The sequence below is a fragment of the Colobus angolensis genome, unplaced genomic scaffold (assembly GCF_000951035.1).
Source record: "Colobus angolensis palliatus isolate OR3802 unplaced genomic scaffold, Cang.pa_1.0 Scaffold147, whole genome shotgun sequence".
NCBI lineage: Eukaryota > Metazoa > Chordata > Mammalia > Primates > Cercopithecidae > Colobus > Colobus angolensis.
This window is the reverse complement of record NW_012114566.1, coordinates 5,923,830-5,944,560: the sequence shown is the minus strand read 5'-3', so window position 1 is coordinate 5,944,560 and position 20,731 is coordinate 5,923,830. Positions and strand designations below refer to the sequence as shown.

At 35.9% G+C, this 20,731-nt stretch overlaps 1 protein-coding gene across 1 annotated transcript in view; it reads right to left on the bottom strand.

Moving 5' to 3' along the window:
• Positions 1-20,731, bottom strand: part of ARHGAP15 (Rho GTPase activating protein 15) — a 630,040-nt gene that overhangs the window by 518,073 nt on the left and 91,236 nt on the right. Inside the window, exon 5 of the mRNA XM_011935698.1 lies at positions 9,704-9,791. Within this exon, the coding sequence (XP_011791088.1) occupies positions 9,704-9,791 (88 nt within the window). The remainder of the gene's footprint in view (positions 1-9,703; positions 9,792-20,731) is intronic.

The following is a 20,731-nucleotide window of genomic DNA, read 5'->3' as shown; positions in this document are numbered from 1 at the left end:
TACACCATATACAAAAATTAACTCAAGATGGATTAAAGACTTAAATGTAAAACGCCAAGATATAATTTTTAAAAAGTAAAAATTGCCAGTTGTTGGCTCTGATTAAAAATACATATTACTACAATGTAAAATAAAAAACATAAGAGTAACAAAAAAGTCCCTTACACAACCAACATATAGACTTTCTATTGAATATACTGGCTTTAGAACCATACAATTTTAGGAGGAAAATATTCCCTAAAATGTTTACAATGTTCTCGAATTTATATCAAAAGTGACACTAAATTTTCTGAGCAGTATGTGATGAATACAATAGAAACAGTGGCTCTCATCCACCCAATTGATGAGAATGAGTTCCACAGCATCTGATTGTTAGTTTTGTTTAAGTAGGGTGTGACACTAAACAGATATTCTGGAGTCAGATGAAAACACCACTAGGTTTGCAACCATTGCTCACTGAGATGGTGACACACCTAGTTCTTAGGACAGCATGTTTTTAGCTCTCCTTAGATGAATAGCTCTGCTTGTTCACTTTGCACTAGAACTTCTTTAGAAATGACCATACTGTTGGAGGTCAGAGACATATGAGAATATCAAAATATTTTGTCAGTGAAAAGATGTCCTGTGATTTACTAAATGCATTGAGCCAAAATGATGACAAACAGCCGTTTTACAATTTTCTCTGTCGTAAGAGCTCAGGCCTTATTGCTCACATCTATTTGCATAAATTTTGAGAACATGTCTCTCAGATAATTTACCAAGTCCTGCATGTGTTTTTAAATTATACATATACAAAATTAAGACAGACTCTCTCTCTCTCTCTCTCTCTCTCTCTATATATATATATATATGTATATATAAATTTCCCAAACATCTGAAAACTCCAAGTCTCTCTTAATTGAGAAATTGAGAATATTTCATATTGGTTACATTGCCTACAGAATGAAATGATCTCTTCTCCCAATCCTGTTCAAGGTCTTTCATAAACCAGTTCCACACTGACTTTCTAACCAAATTACACTGCTTGCTGTTCCACAATGCTGTTCCTTAACTTAGTTTGAAGCTATTCCTCACTCCCAGGAAACTTATAGAAGAAACACAAAATAGTCTGGACTAGGAAATATTCACTCAAGGCCTCAGGGAACACCCATTAAAACATTTCAAGAACAGTGACTAGTACACAGTGCATGGAAGAAGGCAAGAGATCAATATACATCTGCCAAATAAACAACAAAAAAAGAATTTTCCATATTTCATTATTAATTACTTTCTTATTAGTACATAAAATATCTTTTGCCCCCTTTTATATCAAAATCCTATTCATCCTTCAAAAATGTGCTCAAATGTCACTTCCCCCATGAATATATTTCAAATCCTATCCAAATGGAAGCAATCACACTCTTCTCTGAGTTATCATAAAACAACCCCATGTCTTGTTCATGCCATTTTAGGACAACTACCAACATCCATTTTTTCGCTATACTCAATCTAAAGCCATACTTTCTGTTTGTTTCAGTTTGGTTCATTTTTTTATCTTTCAGAGCACCTATCATAGTGACTTAAAAATCTATCATACTGACTTAAACATAAGAGATGCTCAATAATATTTGATATAATAATCTCAAACGGTAATATTTGAACAAAAGGAGAGATACGTAAAGTGAACATTATTTGCAATAGTAGTTTCTCTGGAAAAATACCAGCTATAGCTAAATCTATGGTTCCACAGCATGTTGTCTAATATTTTTTAACACTTTAGTCATGGTTTTATTATAATAAACCTATATGAAATTATGTCTCTTTTACCATGTTGTGAGTACTTTAAGAGCAGGGATCGTATATTATTCATTTGAATATTTCTGTTGCCCCTAAGGTAAGAACAAAACAAGAAGAAAAAATTTATGTGACACCTGGTAGGAGTTGTTAACTGTTGATAGAATAAATGAATGGATGCTCTAAATTGCAGAGCTTCTTCTCTACGATGCAATCCATCAAATGGGTTTTGTTTAACCAAAAATGGAGATTTGCCAAATCCCATGCACATGGTCAGGTGCCTCCCGAACACTTCAAGCAGAAGCTCTAAAATTACAAAGTACAGCAGGTACTTAGGAGTCAAACTGCAAACGAAGTGCTAGAGTCAATTGAAATACTTCACTAGCCGGGCGCGGTGGCTCAAGCCTGTAATCCCAGCACTTTGGGAGGCTGAGGCGGGTGGATCACGAGGTCAAGAGATTGAGACCATCCTGGCTAACATGGCGAAACCCCGTCTCTACTAAAAAATACAAAAAACTAGCCGGGCGCAGTGGCGGGCACCTGTAGTCCCAGCTACTCAGGAGGCTGAGGCAGGAGAATGGCATAAATCCAGGAGGCGGAGCTTGCAGTGAGCTGAGATCTGGCCACTGCACTCCAGCCCGGGCCACAGAGCGAGACTCCACCTCAAAAAAAAAAAAAAAAAAAAAAAAAAAAAAAAAAAGAAATATTTCACTAATACCAAAATAGGAAAGCGTATCCAAAAAATACAAGGAATGTGAGTCAAGGTCTGAGAAGATAAATCAAACAGACAACTCCTGATTCTCTAGTACTTCTTTAGCACCAGATGAAACAAACACTAATGTGGGTGCTGCTGAGGAAACAATTTTCACTTCTGTAGTAAATGAGATGAAGATCCTTGAAGAATGAACATCCTCTCTTGCTTTGGCCCTACAATAGGCCTGGCTCTTTTAAGATACATAACACTGACTAGTACTGCTATTCAGTGTATGTTTGTTAAAATAATAGCCATGACAGATTATTCCAGAATGAAGACACCTGGAGTACGCTAACACAACTCATTAAACTCATTTGTCCCTCATAGCAAATCTCAGGTCATGATACTCTTCTCAATCCTTTTCTTTTATCCTATCTTCAAACCAAACCAAAAATTCATTTCTCTTTGCTGTGCACAGACTCTGCCCATTCTCAGTTTTATGCCATTGTTCATGGTTTTTATCCCCCTGCACTCCCTCCCTACAAATCTCCACATATTCAAATTATAACTGTCCTTCAAGGCCCAATTCAAATCTTTCACAGATGTGAGCTTGCCTTCTTCAAAATCTCAGGAAAAAAAAAAACCTCTACTATGTTTCTTATTTCATCTCACCCTATTTTTTGGCAGAGATTTTATAAGGCAAAGACTATATCTTGATTATATCTCTATGCCTTATATGTAGCCCTAACGAGCAAGCTGTTCATTGTAGAATTTCAATACATATTCTTATGAAGTCTTTTCCCACCAAGATTTATATAAATAGCACAAACTTGATTAACCAAATGCATACTTAAAGTAAAGTGAGGTAGATTGTAATGAGAAGCTATGTTTTTGGATCAGCTCTCCCACTGAAAACAATGAAAATGCTGGATAAAATGTTTCTTTTTAAAATTACTCCTTAAAAGAATTGAAAATATGAAAAGACAGTGGGACTGCCACCGTAAATATTTTTTGGGGGTGGAAATATGAAGTCAGTGAGGGAAGCTGAAAATCAAAGTAACATAACTGCATTTTTCCTGAGGTCATTTGTTTATGCTACACATTTGAGCTTTGGTCAATCAAACCCAGAATAATGGAGCAAGGTCCTGGCCGAAGTGTTATAAAGAATAAGGGAGAACCGATATTAAACTTGTTGCCTTTCTCCAAACCCAAACAAATATAAAGAAGACTGTTTTGGTAGATGAGCAATGTAAAATAAGAAAATAAGAAAAAATGAGACACAATGTTGTCCCTGAGAAGTGGCAGGATAGCTATGGCCCTCCTATTATGTAGACATAATTGGAGAGTTTTATACTGTTTATTTAGGTTGAGATAGTCCGTCTCTGGGAAGGTCCCAAACCTCACGAGAAAAATCTAAAATAATATGGAATAGGACACATTTATCTTAGGCCTCAAAGTGCCTCCCATGATAATATTTCAATAACAATGATTAGCACACAGTCAAAGATAACCAGACATACAAGAAAACAAAGCAACATGAGTAAGAACCAGCAGAAACATACTGACACAAATTTAGATGTTAGAATCACAATATACAGATTATAAAACAACTCTTCCTCCTAGTTACAACAAAATAAAATAGTCTTAAAAAATACCTGCAGGAAAAAATTAACTCAATATACATAGTACATTTTTAAAAGAAACAAAATTCTAGAACTAAAAATTATGATAATTGAAATTAAAAGCTTAATGTTCATTATGAAAGGAGAATGAAGAACTGGAAGATACCTAAAGAGAAATTATTTGCAATGAAGCTCAGAAAGACAAAAATATAAGAAAAATAAGAGTGTAAGGCATTTAGAGAATACAGTGAGAAATTTAACATGGGTTTAACTGAAGGTTTAGAAGGAGATGAGAGGGAATATAAAAGGGGCTACATTTGAAAAGATAGCCATTGGGCCTGGCACGGTGGCTGACACCTGTAATCCCAGCACTTTGGTTGGCTGAGGCAGGTGTATCACTTGAGGTCAGGAGTTCAAGACCAGCCTGGCCAACATGGTGAAACCCTATCTCTACTAAATATACCAAAATTAGCCAGGAATGGTGGTGCATGTTTGTAATCCCAGTTACTCTGGAGGCTGAGGCTGAGAATTGCTTGAACATAGGAGGTAGAGGTTGTAGGGAGCCAAGATCATGCCACTGCACTCTAGCCTAGGTGACAGAGTGAGACTTTGTCTAAAAAAAAAAAAAAAAAAGAAAAGAAAAGAAAAAAAAGATAGCTATCGGAAATTTTCTGAAATATATTAATGACAGCAATAAATAATTTTAAGGAGCATGACAATCCAGGAAGGAACAATGAAAAGAAACTGACATCTGTATGCATCATGGTGAAACTGTAGAAAAACAAAGGTAATGAGAAAAATATTATGAGCAATCAGAAAAGAGCAGTTGTGTGAACAGGTGATTTGATTGTAAGAATGGAAAACAAAAGACAGTGTGATGATATTTTTGACATGCTGACTGAAAATGACTACCAACTAAAAATTCTATATTCAAAGAGAATATATGTTTCTAGGATGAGGGAGAAATAGAGATTTTTTTCAAAATAAGCAGACTATGAGATAGATTGTCCCTGCAAGACCCTTAGCACAGGAATTTCTCAGAATGTATTTCAAGCAGAAGAAAAAGTGATCCTAGAAAGCAAGTCCAAGGTTCATGGACAAATAAATAGCAAAGAATGCACCAAATATTAGGCAAATGTAAACAAACATTGACTCCATAAAAGAGAATAATAATGTCTTTAAATAATGTTTAATTTAAAAAATTAAAACACCAGATGGTAATAACATATACATTGAGAAAGGGATAAATTGATTAAAAATATTCTAAGGTAATATCTTAGTAGAAGGTAAAGGATCTCACACTAGCTTTATTTGTTGATAAGTACTAATGCTGTAATCCTAAGTTAACCATACTAACAGAACAGAAACAAAGTGTATCTTCCCAAACTAGTAAAGAAAAAAATGGGATGATAAAATATTAAAGGACAGAAAAAGCAATAAATACGTAGTGAAAGAAACAAGAAACAAAAGAAACATACACTAGGATTCCCTTTATATGAATTAAAAAATACCTAAATTATATTTTTAAGGTATATAGCTATAGGTGGGAAAAAAATGAAAGGCAACAAAATAATGACTAACACACAGGTTCGTGGCTAACTCCGGAGAAGGGAAGAGGCTATGATGACAAAGGGACAACTGATAGGTTGGGGCTTCTGAAGGGCTGGCAGGGTCTATATCTCGTCCTGGGTGGTGCTTATGTAGGTGATTGATTAATACCTATTAAAAATACATACAGATGTTTTATACATTTTACTTAAAATGGTTTCTGCATTATTTTATAATATTTTAAAGATTTTAAGTGAGTTATACATAAAAATACATTTAAAAATATGAGAATACGAACACCATCCTTTCCTTGATAATTCAGGAAATCTGGATCTAGGGACACGAGTGGTTTTCCTCCTCACTGGAGGACCAGTCAGTCCAGATCCACTTGTCCTGATGAGCAAAAGAGAGAGTATGTTAGGCAAATAAGGGGGACAGTTTCCTTTTTGGTAAAGAGTGTCTTTTATTCTGATAATTTTATCCTTTCTATATTTTGGATTGGTTATTTTATAATGTCCTTTCTGTTATAAAATGCTGATGATAGTAGGTGGTCAGTTACAATTCAATGTCCTTTTTATAAAACAAGAACAGAATAGGTCATTCTTCCTTCTCTATTACTGACTTACTGAATCTCTATGAAAATAAGCAAAGTGATTCTCTGCTTATTTGCACAGTAAGGCTGCTTTTGATAAAAATGTGACTTGGATATTGTTATGGATTGAATGTGTTCCTCTAAAATTTCTATGTTGAAACCTTAAACCTCAGTGTGATGTCATTAGGAGGCAGGGCCTTTGGGAGGTAATTAGACCATAAAGGTAGAGCCCTTTATGAATGGGATTAGTGGCTTTATGTGAAAAGACATGAACGTCTGTTCTCTCATTTTCTGCCCTCTGCCATGTGAGGATACAGTGAGAAGACAGGACAGATGCAAACGAGGAAGCAGGACCTCAGCAGACACCAGATCCACCTGTGCCTCCATCGTGGACTTCCCAGCCTCCAAAACTGGGCGAAATGCACGTGTGTGTGTGGTTTAAGTCACCCAGCCTTTGGTACTTTGATATAGCAGTCCTAAGACAGATATGAACTGGAAGAACTTCAGTGAGAAAGAAAAGTAGACAAACACAGAATGTGGGATCAGGCACAATACTTTGTAACATGCTGTATTAAATGTGAAAACAACAAGGGTAAGAACCAAAGGAAGAAGATGGGGGCACTGGGATACTTCGTATGGACATTCAGGAGGTTAAAATCTAGAGCCCTAAATGGATGAATGGCTTTATTTTCAGTATTAGTCATTGCTCTGAGACAGTATTTTATGCTACTTCTGGATACATTCTTTTGGAGGTCATGCATGATGGAGTTTCTTGAATTAGTACATTCTCTCTTCTATAAATGTCTGAATCAGGTCAAGTAAAAAACTAATGTAATAATATAATTCCACTGTATATTGTGTACTACAGAATATGCTATATTTCTGTATTTAATAGCATATGATATAATAAAGCACAATAATTTTTTTGGTCATTATGTATTTGTTTTTACTAATTAATTTCATTATTTACTAATTCTGTTGGCAGGTATCACTACGTCCATTTCAGAGGTAAGGATTCTGAAGCTCAAAGAAGTAAGTAATGTTATCAGCTTCTGAGTGGTAAAAATAGAATTACATCCCCTAGAGTCCAACTTCAAAACTTTTCTGGCTGGTTTTGTTGCCTTGTCTCACTGCTGAATTAACACTTAAAGATCATTTGTATAAGGACTAAAATACTGTTTATTCTTTTAAATCACATTCTGCACTCACTCAGTCAGCTTGTCTTGACCCCTAGGAGGAAGGGGCAGACTTTTTTCCAGAAGCACAATGAACAGCACCAGAAGAAATCTAAGGGGGTGCAAGAGAAATTCAGAAACTTGAGCATAAATCTCTTTCAAAATAAAACCACAGCATCTTTAATCAAGGCCTGGCAATGGTTGTATCGTTTCTCTAAGACTGGAACTGGTAAATGTGGGCTATCCCACTAGACCTTTAATACTGGGTTAGAAATGGATCCAAGAAGTTGACTAGCAAGTCAATTCATGCAGCACAAACATGAATCTGTAATTCTCTTACCCATTACCACAAAACACAGTTAGTTGCTGCTCTGAATTGACTTTGAAGACAATAAGTGCCTGGTAGAAACCATAAAAGCATTAAAAATGGGGCCAGAAGTAATAAATAAGGACTGCCAGAAAAATGTTAACAAATTTCTTCCACAAGTCAAGTCAATTGTCAATTTACAACAGTTCTGAAGGTTGAACAAGAGGCATGCAATTAGTGAGCTAACTTGCAAGGTTTGCCTGCGATCAGAAAGGGAGTTTTCTTTCACCTGCACAAAATTTAACAGCTGATAATTTTATCTCCTGGTATAAAAAGATTAAAATAATAAAATAAAAATAAACCAAATGCTTTAAAATATGGAATCTTATCTCTCCCATTATCCCACACATTTGCATAAACTCTCTTCCCAACGGAATTCTTCTCACTCAGCAGGGGAAGATCATCTTTTCAGCAGCCAAACTCAGCAAGGCCAGTGACTTTCCTCCCCTCCTGACGTCCCCCTTAGAGCTCATTCAAAGGGAAGACAAAGGACCTGAAAGTGGATGAAAGTTGTTTTGTGCCTGGCCCTTAGGGGTACTTTATTTTCCTTAAAAAGATTATCTCAACCTTAGTGTAGCCAAAAATAAAAACAAAACAAAACAAAAAACCCTAAAAAAATTTCTGAGGCAGTTTAAATTAAAAATACAAAGGACTGAGATATATTTTAAATTTATTCATAATTAGTTTACAGATCGGACAGCACTGAGACTCCAAAATCATCAAGCCACTTGGGGATAAAGGCTACTGCGGTCATCAGAAGCAAGCCAAATGCTACCTTTTGTTCTTACTAAAATCTTCTTTTAAGAAAAATCTCTTAGCAAATGACTTTCTATTTTCTATTTAAAGAGGATTACATAGCAAACACAACTAGTGGCTGGAGAGCAAAGAACTTCCCATCGTTTTATTACCTGCCAAATATAAATTAGTTCATTGTGGGTAACTCCTGCCAGGCGACCCCTTTCCTTGTCATCCATCAGGCCGATGGGCTGTGGCAGGTTAGTTCCTGCCCGGAGTCCTTCCTAATCAGGAGGCTGTCAGATATGTTGCCTGCCCAGTGTCTCCTACATCTTGTGGCAGCTCTTGTGTTTGGGCAGCAAGGTTTTGAGCTTGAATTGCCCCAGTAACTGGCTCCGAATTGCTCTTATTTACTATCACTGTCAAATCTTTGTAAGTATATGTGAGGCCCTCTTCCAGGTACAATGGAGAAACCCTACAAATTTCACTTTGTAATAACTACGGGATACAGAAATTGTATTAGCTCCATTAGATGGGGTCATAGAAAAACTCAAAAAGGTTAGCTGGATATAGTGAACGTCACAGTTAGACTAAAATAAAAAATCTCTTGGCTAATTTAGAGTGTTTCCTCATTGGTAATATCCTATATTAAGGTGCCATTTATAAACAGTTTATTATTATTTATTAATGCCTGAAGCACTTTATAGCATGCTAGATAACAACTTAAATTCATGTATTAAAGATGCACATACATGGTTTAATACGATTTACGTCTTATAATATTCTTTAAAACAGCTTCCCATAGTATCATCCGTTAAGCATTTATTACTAATGCATTTTATAACATACTTTATGATACATTATTTGAGCAAGTAGCTGCATTTAGTGATCATTTCATAAATAAGAATAAGGCATTTATAAATGGCACCTTAATTTAAAGTGTTACCTTCACATTACTACATAGCCGCTCACCATACATCTCATTTTGTGATTATTCTCCAAATGCACCACTTAATAAAACAGACACTAAGTTCTATTTTCCCTTCATCTGATTAAAAGTTTATTTAGTCATTTTCTCCATCTGTTTTCAGATGTTGGTAGCTTGGAGGTTTTAGTGTGATTTCTGATAAAACCAAATTTTTAATTCTACAATATTTCTGGAAAGGTGTTTAACAATAGAAATAGAGAATTACTTACCATATTGGACAGAGCCTGTTGCTTGGATTCTTTGTAAAATTCAATTTTTCGACTAGAAAGAACAATCCAGGAAGTAGACCAGTTTTTCCTTAGAAAAAAAATAAAAGGGAAAGAAAGCATTATCAGTTGAAGAAATCATTTATAGATACAGTATGAGCAACATTTGGAATGAGTAGAGACCATCTTTATTTTTAACAGTCTTCCTAAAAGTCTCCTCTTTATTAAAATCTATACGTGATATGGAATTTGGGTAATAATAAAGACATTCTGGAATTATTTAAAAGCATAGCATTTATAGTAAGAGTTTCTTAATTTATAGATCCACCTAAAATTTTTTCAACTACCAAAAATCCATTTTTTGTGTATCCATGTGCATCCTTCCCATAAAAAGTTTATGTTTTTACAGCAAACCAAAAATAGCAAAGTAAAAATAGGAATCAGAACCCTTTCCTTCCTTCATTATTTCTTCTCTTCATTGGTTTAGTGTATTTCAGTCTTAAAAACTAACCAGCCTCATGTGTCATTGCTTAATTCAAAATATTTTCATAATGTAGAATCTTACTAGAAATCAACGAAATGCAAATAAAAATAGCGGCTTGCTTTTTCCCTATTTGTACGTCAAATTGTCAAGGAATAAAAGAACTAACATCTGATAACATCCAGGGATAATCAGGGTGTAGGAAATAGATTCTCTCATACACTATTGGTGGGAATGCAGACTGTTGCTTCCTTTCTAGAGTGTAATTTGAAAATGTGCTTTTTAAAAATCCCTAAAAATGTGTATATCTTTTGGCTAAACATGTCCATTCCTATGAATTTAAATTTATTCTAGAGAAACAGTCTCACAAGTTGCTGAGTCTGTGTGCATAGAAATTAATTGCATCATTATTTGTTAATTCCATACATAAAATATATTAAAAGATTGGTCAAATAAATTGCGTATAATACATCCATATAACAGAATAATGAACCCTATGCTGTAGAAGAATACTGATGTAGGAATGTTTTAATGCAGACTGTAATACATATAGTTTATAACTGTGCTGTGCTATTTACATAGGACTTTCTTCACCCATACATTCCCTTCTGATTATTAACTCCATTAATTAGAAGTCAAAACATTGCTTTGTCATATGTGCCTTCCATGACATCCTCTCATATCATTTATGATAAATTTAAAAATATTTTTCATAAATTTCACCTCTATCCTACATTAAGAAATGACCCTCGAGATGTTAGAAATCAGTTCATCTCTACAAAGGTATCCCCAGTGCTTAGCATGGTGCCTTGGACAGAATAGACACAAAATACATATGTATTGGGTCAATGACTGAACCTTGGCCTGGAAAAAAGTCTTGATATGACAATAATTAAATCAAGTGGTAAAATCGTGGCTTTTGAGTTTCGTTTGTATTCCTTGGTGTTTACCAAGTTTTCTGCATTGAGCACGTATTGCTTCTGTAGTTAGAATATGTATATGTTCATGTCATGAAGGCACTCTTTTGTAGATAGTAAAGATATTAAGGATATTAATATCCATGAGTTTCTACCCATTAGAGTGTATTATTGCAGTTTGCTTCAGCTTAACATTCACTTCAAAGTAGTTGAATTCATTTTACAAAAGTGATTTTTTTTTTAAAAAGTTTATGGAAAGACTTTATTCAGGTCAATAGAAAACCACACCAAAATATTTTTAAATGACTATTGAAGATCTTTGTGTAATTTATTTCCACTTGCCTTTTAGAAACTAAGAGCTTGATTGAAAGGACAGCTTTGATTCAGTAAGGTTAATATTTACAAAAAGAATTAGGTTGCTCTTATATGCCTGGAGCTTTCTTAATGATACACCATTGTGTTAAAAAAGAACAGAATAAGCAGACACACAAGAAGCACAATGTGTATTTTTCAACATCCAAATACAAACACTGTGTTCTTGGACCCACTTGTCTTTAAATGAAGAGTCTCAATTTTTGAATTAAATGATGAAAACATGAAAAAACAAAACCCAGAAAGAAAACCACACAGACGTTTCCTTCTGCCTTAGTGCCCATTTCTTCTTTTAGGTACCAGCAGCAGAAGAGTGAATTGAAGCAGCAATAGCCTTCTCTTCATTCAGGTCATAATAATAGATGACCCCAAACAGGAAAAAGAGAAACATTGTTAGAAGTCTAGTCTGGGCATCTTTTAACACCACCCTTATTTTGACCATATGTGGTCAGGGAGTACAGAACACCCTCACACACGAAGAATCCACATTTAACCTACCTATTATATTTCCCACTATGTATTTCATATTCTCACAAAGAGATACTATACCTTATTTGCATCCTATCTATAGTAAGTCCTGGATAAATGGCTCTGATTTGAATCTGTTTCAGATGTTGATCATTTATAGAACTTGCTGGCAAAACTCTCCCCATCCTTAAACTTGGAAATGGAACTGGTTAGAGTTAAAGTTGCATGAAACACAATTATCTCATTGTTCTTTAGTAGGACTTTGAACTGCTGTGAACTGGGTCCCTGTTAGGTGAACTGGATGAAAAAACTGAAGAGGGTAAGAACTGCAGGTCTCAAAACCTTAGCAACATGACTTGCTCTGACACCTTATGTACAGTGCTACTTTGTTTTGAAATTATAAACTATAAACACGGTCTTTATCTTCTCTGAATAAAAGTGAAAGCTGAGCGTTATTGCTTGAAAAGAATTTCATTTCAAAACGAAGAATAATAATGCTGCTGACAACCTTTTAGATGTCCTCTTTCATCTCAATTTTTTTCCATGATTTCTTTTAAAATAATAATAACACAAATTATTTAGAATACCTAGCATAAATCTAATCACCTACTTTATGCTTAGCTTCATACACAAAAATGATGAAAGTACTAACATCTCTATTTACTAGTATGAAAAACGAGGCTCAAAGGGTAACTTAAGGTCTTACACTTACATTTAAAGTTAAACTCAGTTTCTCTAGCTCCAAAACCTATAAACTGTTCACTACTTTATGCTGTCTGGTTTTTTTAATCCAATTTTTTTTATTTACTTTTTAAGGCCTCAATACACATTTTTGAATAACTGAAAGACATGAGTTTACACCTATCTGCCAATGAAAAACAGAATTGTGTACAGAATTTGCAAAGCACAGTGCAGAATAAAATGCAGCATTCTGTGTCCAAAAATTATGAAGAATTTTAAGACAGTAATAATCTAGCATTAAATCAAGGGCAGAGTCCTTCCGAGCATGGGGCCCTGGATGCACACCGGTGAAGGCAGCCCTAACTACATTATGACTTTACAACAATGGCCAAAGAATAATTTCTTTTTTATATACTGTCTTTTTTTGTAAAATTATACTTTAAGTTCTAGGGTACATGTGCAGAACATGCAGTTTTGTTACATAGGTACACACATGCCATGGTGGTTTGCTGTACTCATCAACTCATCATATACATTAGGTATTTCTCCTAATGCTATTCCACTCCCAGCCCCCGACCCCCAACAGGCCCCAGTGTGTGATGTTCCCCTCCCTGTGTCCATGTGTTCTCGTTGCTCAACTCCCACTTATGACTGATAACAATGTGGTGTTTGGTTTTCTGTTCTTGTGTTAGTTTGCTGAGAATGATGGTTTCCAGCTTCATCCATGTCCCTGCAAAGGACATGAACTCATCCTTTTTTATGTCTGCATAGTATTCCATGGTGTATATGTGCCACATTTTCTTTATCCAGTCTATCATTGATAGACATTTGGGTTGGTTCCAAGTCTTTGCTATTATGAATAGTGCCATAATAAACATACGTGTGCATGTGTCTTTATAGCAGAATGATTTATAATTCTTTGGGTACATATCCAGGATTAAGCAGTTCTACCTTCGTTAAGGATATTTTCAAAGTCAGATTTTAATGTAGTTTTGGTTGAAATCCTCAAATGATAGAAGCTAGTGTGCATAGTGTGAGACAAGATATCAGCTATCCAGGCTCTGTTATTAACTACTTTACCTGATCCTTATTAGAAAGACTGAGCAAAGACCCACCATTCCCAAGCTCTCTTCCCCTAGAAGTTGCACTGATTCAAAGGAATAAGATGATGTATCATTTGACTCCTCATTAGAAGACAGAAACAGGTGTGTGTTCCTAACTGGGTGGCATCTCTGTATCTTTTCTGCCAGGGAATATTCTGGTCTGTGATTAGCAGACTCATCTGCACTCAGCAAAGAATATAAACGCAGAAAGGGAGTCAGCAGCCTGTAGTCTAGGAGTAGCTGAGGGTTTACCTAATGAGAACAACTTTTCACTACGGCTTAGGTCTGAACCTTCCTCTCTGATCAAAGTACTCTAGAAACTTGACCATTATCCTTTATAATATCTGTCCAGTCTATTTCCCATTCTGACATGTCTGACCCATTGTGATGCCTATAGTTCTCAGCACATCAGTGGAATAGCTTTTTCACCGAATTACTCTAACATGGTGACTCTCTTGTAAGGCATTGTCAGCTCTGGAGTGTGCAAAGGATCACTTGGCAAGGTTTTACCTTGACTTAAGGATTTGATATTTTCCATATGCAACCAAATCACTATATATAACTCTTATTCAATATATTAGGTGACATCTCAGGAAGTAGGCAACTCATATAAGCTTAAAAGCCTTAGCCAGAATAGGTGAGTCCAGCAGCTTCTGATGAAACTTTGCAAATAGACTATTTTCTAGGATAAACGCAGTTTTCACACTAGGAAGTCTCTCTCTCTGCCCCAAGCTCCCACAAAGTGGTAGAAACCACCTCTAACTTCTTAGAGCATTTCCAGTACTGGGCATACTATTTGACACTTAGTAGGTGATTATTAAAGATTTTTTGAGTAAAAGAGCATATAGCCTTTCAAATTTCAGAAGGGTCATACATCTAGATGTTTTCTGCTCTGTGTTTGCTGTTCTTCATTAACAAGGACTAAAAAATTTCATTTCCTTTCTCTGTTCTTTAGTTTCTTAGTGCTTTAATATAGTATTCTTAGTATTATTTTTTCTTAACTATTGAACACTTCTGATATAGGATATTTTTTCCTAATTTATGCTTCTAGTGGCCAATACCTGAGCTTTCTCCAGAGGGTTTCCCACCCTGAGCTTGCACTGACTTCTGCTCTATATGCCACCTAGCATTTTACATGCACTATGGAATTTAATTACTAAGCTGGTCACAAGTCTCCACTAAACATTTACCACATGCCAAACACAATTCTAAGGACTGAATAGAGATGGAAAAATAAGACATACCTCAAAAATTTTATGTCTAACTACAAGAAGATGGACAATAAACATGGAAACCAAGTCTTCTGAATGAGTCTAGGATATCCCCATATTACAGAAGAGAAAACTGAAGCCCAGTAAGGCTGCATCCTAACCAAGGGCAAACAAGCCATGAAGATGGGATTCAGGACCCTGATCACTCCAGTGTCTCCATGGTCTCTAGGCAGGTGGCATGCAGCTCTCTCTGTAGTCACTCTGAGCATGCCAGTTGAGAGCCTCATGAAAGGAGCTAAGAAGGGGAGATAAGGAAGAGTTGTCATAGAAGTACTAGAATCTCTTTCTCTTTAGAGCAAAGCCACGTCTTAGCCTAACCTGGGCTATTCTGCAATGCTGAACTGCAAGCCCTTTATCCCTGTCTTCCATCCCTACCATGATGGTCAGGAGGCAAATTCACCCATTGATCAATCAGTGCCTCCACATTGCATCATAACTTTGAGAGCATAGTTTTCTATTTTTTCCACAGAGGGACAAAAATTAAGGTGTTGGATAGACTAAAGAGGTAACTAAGACACACAGCTCAGGAAATATCTAACTTTAGTAAGACAGTCCAAAGTGCCAAGAGTAAGGGAGACAACCACCACTTTCCACAGGGATTTACAGGTAACAATCAGGTAAGGGTTTGATCCTAGTGATTCCATGCAGGAGACAAATCCTGCGGCAAGAAATGCAGGTGTTGGGCCAGGCACGGTGGCTCACACCTATAATCACAGCAATTTGGCAGGCTGAGGCAGGTTGATCACTTGAGGTCAGGAGTTCGAGACCAGCCTGGTCAACATGGCAAAACCCCGTATACTAAAAATACAAAATTAGATAGGCATGGTGGCAGGTGCCTGTAATCCCAGCTACTTGGAAGGCTGAGGCAGGAGAATCAATTAAACCCGAGAGGCAGAGGCTGCAGTGAGCCAAGATTGCGCCACTGCACTCCAGCCTGGGTGAGAGAGTGAGACTCAGTCTCAAAACAAAACAAAACAAAAACAGAAATGCAGGTATTTATTTTATCTTTTGACATACAAAACAAAGTACATCTAAGGGGAAAAAGGGTTCTAAGTACAACTGGGAAGTAGGGAGAACTAAATTTCTTTAAGGGCATTTATGTACCACTAATGCAATTGGTGGGACACTTTATCCAAGTGAAATACTTCATAAAGTTTTCCTAAAGCAAATCCTGAATTGTGAAGTTGGAAAATGCAAAAAAGCCAAGCAGACAAATAGATGTACAGAAGCAAAATCAAAGCCCAAACAACAACAGCAGCAGCAACAACAACAACAAAACACCCCAAAAACAAAAACAAAAACTCAACAAAGCCATCGGCTTGGCATTCTACAAAATGGACACCGGATGGCAGCACATAATAACAGCAACTTTGATTGTAACAGCTTATCTGGAAAATGCTTGATGAAAAAACGGATCTTAAAATATTCATTACCATTATAAGAATCTGTTAGCTTAAACTCCAGCTTTAACACGTTCATTTGCTCTAAACGCCAAAAGCTTTATATCCTACGCTTACCTCTCTTTTGCCTTCTTTAGGTAACGACAGAGTGACAAACCAAAAAGTCAGAAGAAAATATATGTGAGGTTCCTTGACAAATTTCAGTTTCTCTTATTTGGGCCATCTGCCTTTGTTACCTAACGTGGTCATGCTGGATTTGACTTGATTCCGCACCACTGATGGGAGTGAAAGTAATTTATTCTAGTGTCCCTGACTGATTTACCGCAAAATCACTCAGACACTGTTAAATGTACAGACTCACTCAAAGTGGTTGGTCTCGGAACTTATTTCTTCTGCCTCATATTCTAAGCATCTTGTAATTTATGACTGCTAAAATGTGGGTCAAAAAGACACTGAGGTGTAAAAATACCCATCTCTGTCAGTATTGCAAGAAAATGAAGACAGACAGATTCAGCCTGGAAGAATTTGTTGTGACACTGAGAAGAAAGTACTAAAGAAAAAATATGATCATGTTAGGAGCACACCTTAGTTTCACATTCCAAAGAAAGTCCATTCTGAATAACAATTGTTAAAAAACAAAAACCCAACAGAAGGCCCAGTAGCTGTGGGCCCTAGGATGAAAGCAGGCACTGGTAGACGTAACCACTGCACAATCTATTTTTTTTCCTGCATTTATTTTCATAGCCATCTTCTGGCCATATTTTCACCCCCAGGTATATCTTTCTGTGCCCATCCAAGAGAGAAGAATGTGACTCTGTGTTGTGGTAAGATGTGCAGAGCCACACAGGCGCTGATGATGGGAAGACCTAGGTGCCGAGGGAGAGGCAAGTTTGAGGTGTTGAAACTTCATAAATATATTGTCAGGTGCCTTTTGTAAGTGTAAGCATTGAAAATAACCTTTTACTAAGGTGTCACAGGGTTTCAGAGAAGCCAGGGTTACTTACAGGTTTGGGGACGGAATTCCCCAAATGAAGAAATTCCTATGCTTCATCAGAAAAGCTGAGGCATAGATTCAGTGTCCACAATTAAAAATTAAAGTGAATGCTGAATGTATTCTGCTTTCAAGCCTGTCAGTGTATCACTGGGGAAATGTGTATAACCTCATTTCAAAACAAGGCTAAATGTATGGCCTGTTATGAATGTCAATTATAGCCAGTAAGTTATCTTTCCTTTTATCATCTCCTGCTCATATTCAGAGATAAGTTAAATTTTCTTTGAGAGAAAGAGAAAATACATTAAACAGACAAATAAAGACACATAAAAAAAGAAGAGAAAGAAGGAAAATAAGAAGACAATACAAAGTATGATGATCTATTGTGGATTTATAAGTAGAAAACTTCATAGAAATTAATAAAATAATACTTATTAAGTGACAATTGAAGTCCCTGGTACTGTTGATGGCATGAAATAAAAGGACTATTTTTTCTCCTTAGTCTCAAATAGCTTTAAGCAAGAGAGATAAAGCAAACGTGTTTCAAGCAGAGGTCAGGGCTAAATTCTGTGATACTAACTATATATAAAATAAGATTTGGGAGAAATAAGAGGTTAATACTGTTGACTGAGTTTCTCCATTTATACAATAGGACGCAATAATAGAGTCTATATTGTAGTATCATTTAAGTATTACTGATAAAGGATTCAGCCAAGTGCTTGATAGAGTAAGCATCTATTAATATTGCTTATTAATTCATTAACATTTATAAAAGATATAAAGATCCTGGATAAATGAAACAAAGGCTATCAAATTTTACATAAGATGCATAAATTATAGTATGTTATATTATTTATTAGTACTAAATTATCAACAGGATAAAAGATACATAATTCTTCAAGGTTATGACTAAACTCACCATTTTTGTTGCTAGTGATAAAAGCATATACACTCCTTGAGTAGGCAATATGGCAATGCATACTAAGATTCATTTAAAATGGTCATGTGATTCGATCAAGTAATCCAGGCTTAGCATTTGTCTTTAGAAAATATAAAAGAAGGCCGGGTGCTATAGTTCACATCTATAATTCCAACACATTGTAAGGTCAAGGTGGGTAAATCTCTTGAGCCCAGGGGTTCCAGACCATTCTGAGCAGCATGGCGAGACCCAGGTCTCTACTAAAAATCCAAAAAAAAAAAAAAATAGCTGGGTGCGGTGGTGTGTACCTGTGGTCCCAGCTACTCGTTTAACCCCATATAAGGTGAGTGGATGGGTGGGGGTAGAGGAGGCTGGCACCACTGCACTCCAGCCTCGGTGACACAGTGAGATCCTGTCTCAAGAAACAGACAAAAATATAAAAGAAAAATTGACAAGCAATATGAGAATTATTTTAATAATAACTTTTAATATAAAACCAGACTCAGCTTAAAAATCAAGTATAAAAAGAGGTAGGGATGATTTGGCATATTATAGCCCATCAACATAATGGGATATCATGTTCTTAAACATGGTGATTACATATACAATGTTCAGTTTGTAAAGTATTTACAATAAAAACAAAATAAGCCCCATAAACTTGGAGGGGTTATGTACAACATGTAAAATTGACAAAGCATTATTATCTCAAATATACTATGAGTTTCCTCAAATTGTTGAATATAAAAGCAGGAAACTCAATAGAAAATAGTCAAAGTTTATTAATAGAATCAGAATGCAGAATCTGAATGGCTCTAAAGAGATAAAGTGAACCTCAACTTCAATATCTATCAGTGAAACACAAATAAAAGCAACATTAAGGTAATGTTGTATGGATAATTAGATTGGATAATGCTTCTGCTGATAAAATTGTGGAAAATAGAATCCCTTCTATATTTTATATTGAACTGGTGTGAATTGGGGCACTCATTCAGGAGAAAGTGTGGCAACAGTAGCCAGTAGATTTACAAATGTGTGTGACTTACCACTGAGCAATCCTGTACTCCTGGAAATATTCCCCTGAGAAAATTCCTAACAGGTTCAAAGGAAACATATATGTGTGATTTATTGAAATGTTGTTTGGAGTGAAAGGAGTTAGAGGCAACTTAGATGTCCACAGCTGGGAGATTAGGTAAGTAAAAATTCGTATACAGTCATGCTTCAATTAAGGACGAGGATATATTCTGAGAAGTGTGTCATTAGGTGATTGTGTCACTGTACAAACATCATAGAGTGTACTTATACAAATCTGCATGGTAAAGCCTACCACACACTAGGTTGTATGGCGTAGCCTATTGCTTCTAGGCTACAAACCTGTACAGCATGTTACTGTACTGAATATTGTAGGCCATTGTAACACAGTGGTAAGTATTTGTGTATCTAAACATATCTAACCACAGAGAAGGTACAGTAGGCATCAGTTTTATAATCTTATGAGACTACAGCTGTATATGTTGTCCATCGCTGATCAAAATGCCACCATGTGGCATATGACTATACATAAACGATGGCAAAGTGGCCAGCAGTTGGAAGAAACGAACTAGATTTAAAGACGTTCATGCACTGCATAAAAATGATTTAATCCACAGTGGAAGACATATAGATAGTAGTCCTATGAGATTGTAATGAAGCTGAAAAATTCCTATTGCCTGGTGACATGGTATTCTTCATAACATTATAGCAGAACGCATTACTGTTTCCATGTTTAGGTATGTTTAGATATACAAATACCATTATGTTACAATTGCCTACAGTATTCAGCACAGCAACGTGCTGTAAATGTTTGTAGCCTAGGAGCAATAGGCTATATCATGTACCATCTAGGCTTGTGTAAGTGCACTCTATGATGCTCACATGATGATTAAATCACCTAAGGATGCATCTCTCAGGACATATCTCCACCATTAAGAGAGGCATGTCTGTACAGCACCATCGAAAGCTGCCCAAGAGCTAACACGGAATGAAAGTAGTAAGAAACATAATAAGGTTTATGATACAAAAATATTTATGCTATATAGAACACACTCACACATACACAACTATACACTATTTTTTTGAATGCCGCATATACAGCTAAATATAGACATATATGGAGAATGAGTTTGATAAACACGCATTAAATACATTAAAATGAATGTCTACAGGGAATTGAAACAAGGATTAGAGACTAAAAATAAAATAAAACCAGCTAGGGCACTTGCCCAGAATGATGATAGCACAAGGCCACAAACTGAAGGATATAATCAACTCAATTCTGTGCACCTGGGGTAACAACAACCACAACAACAACAAAACAAAAAGGAAAACTAAAACATATAACTTTAAGTGGAAAAAAGGCTGAAAGAATGCATAATGGTATGCAAAGTGAAAT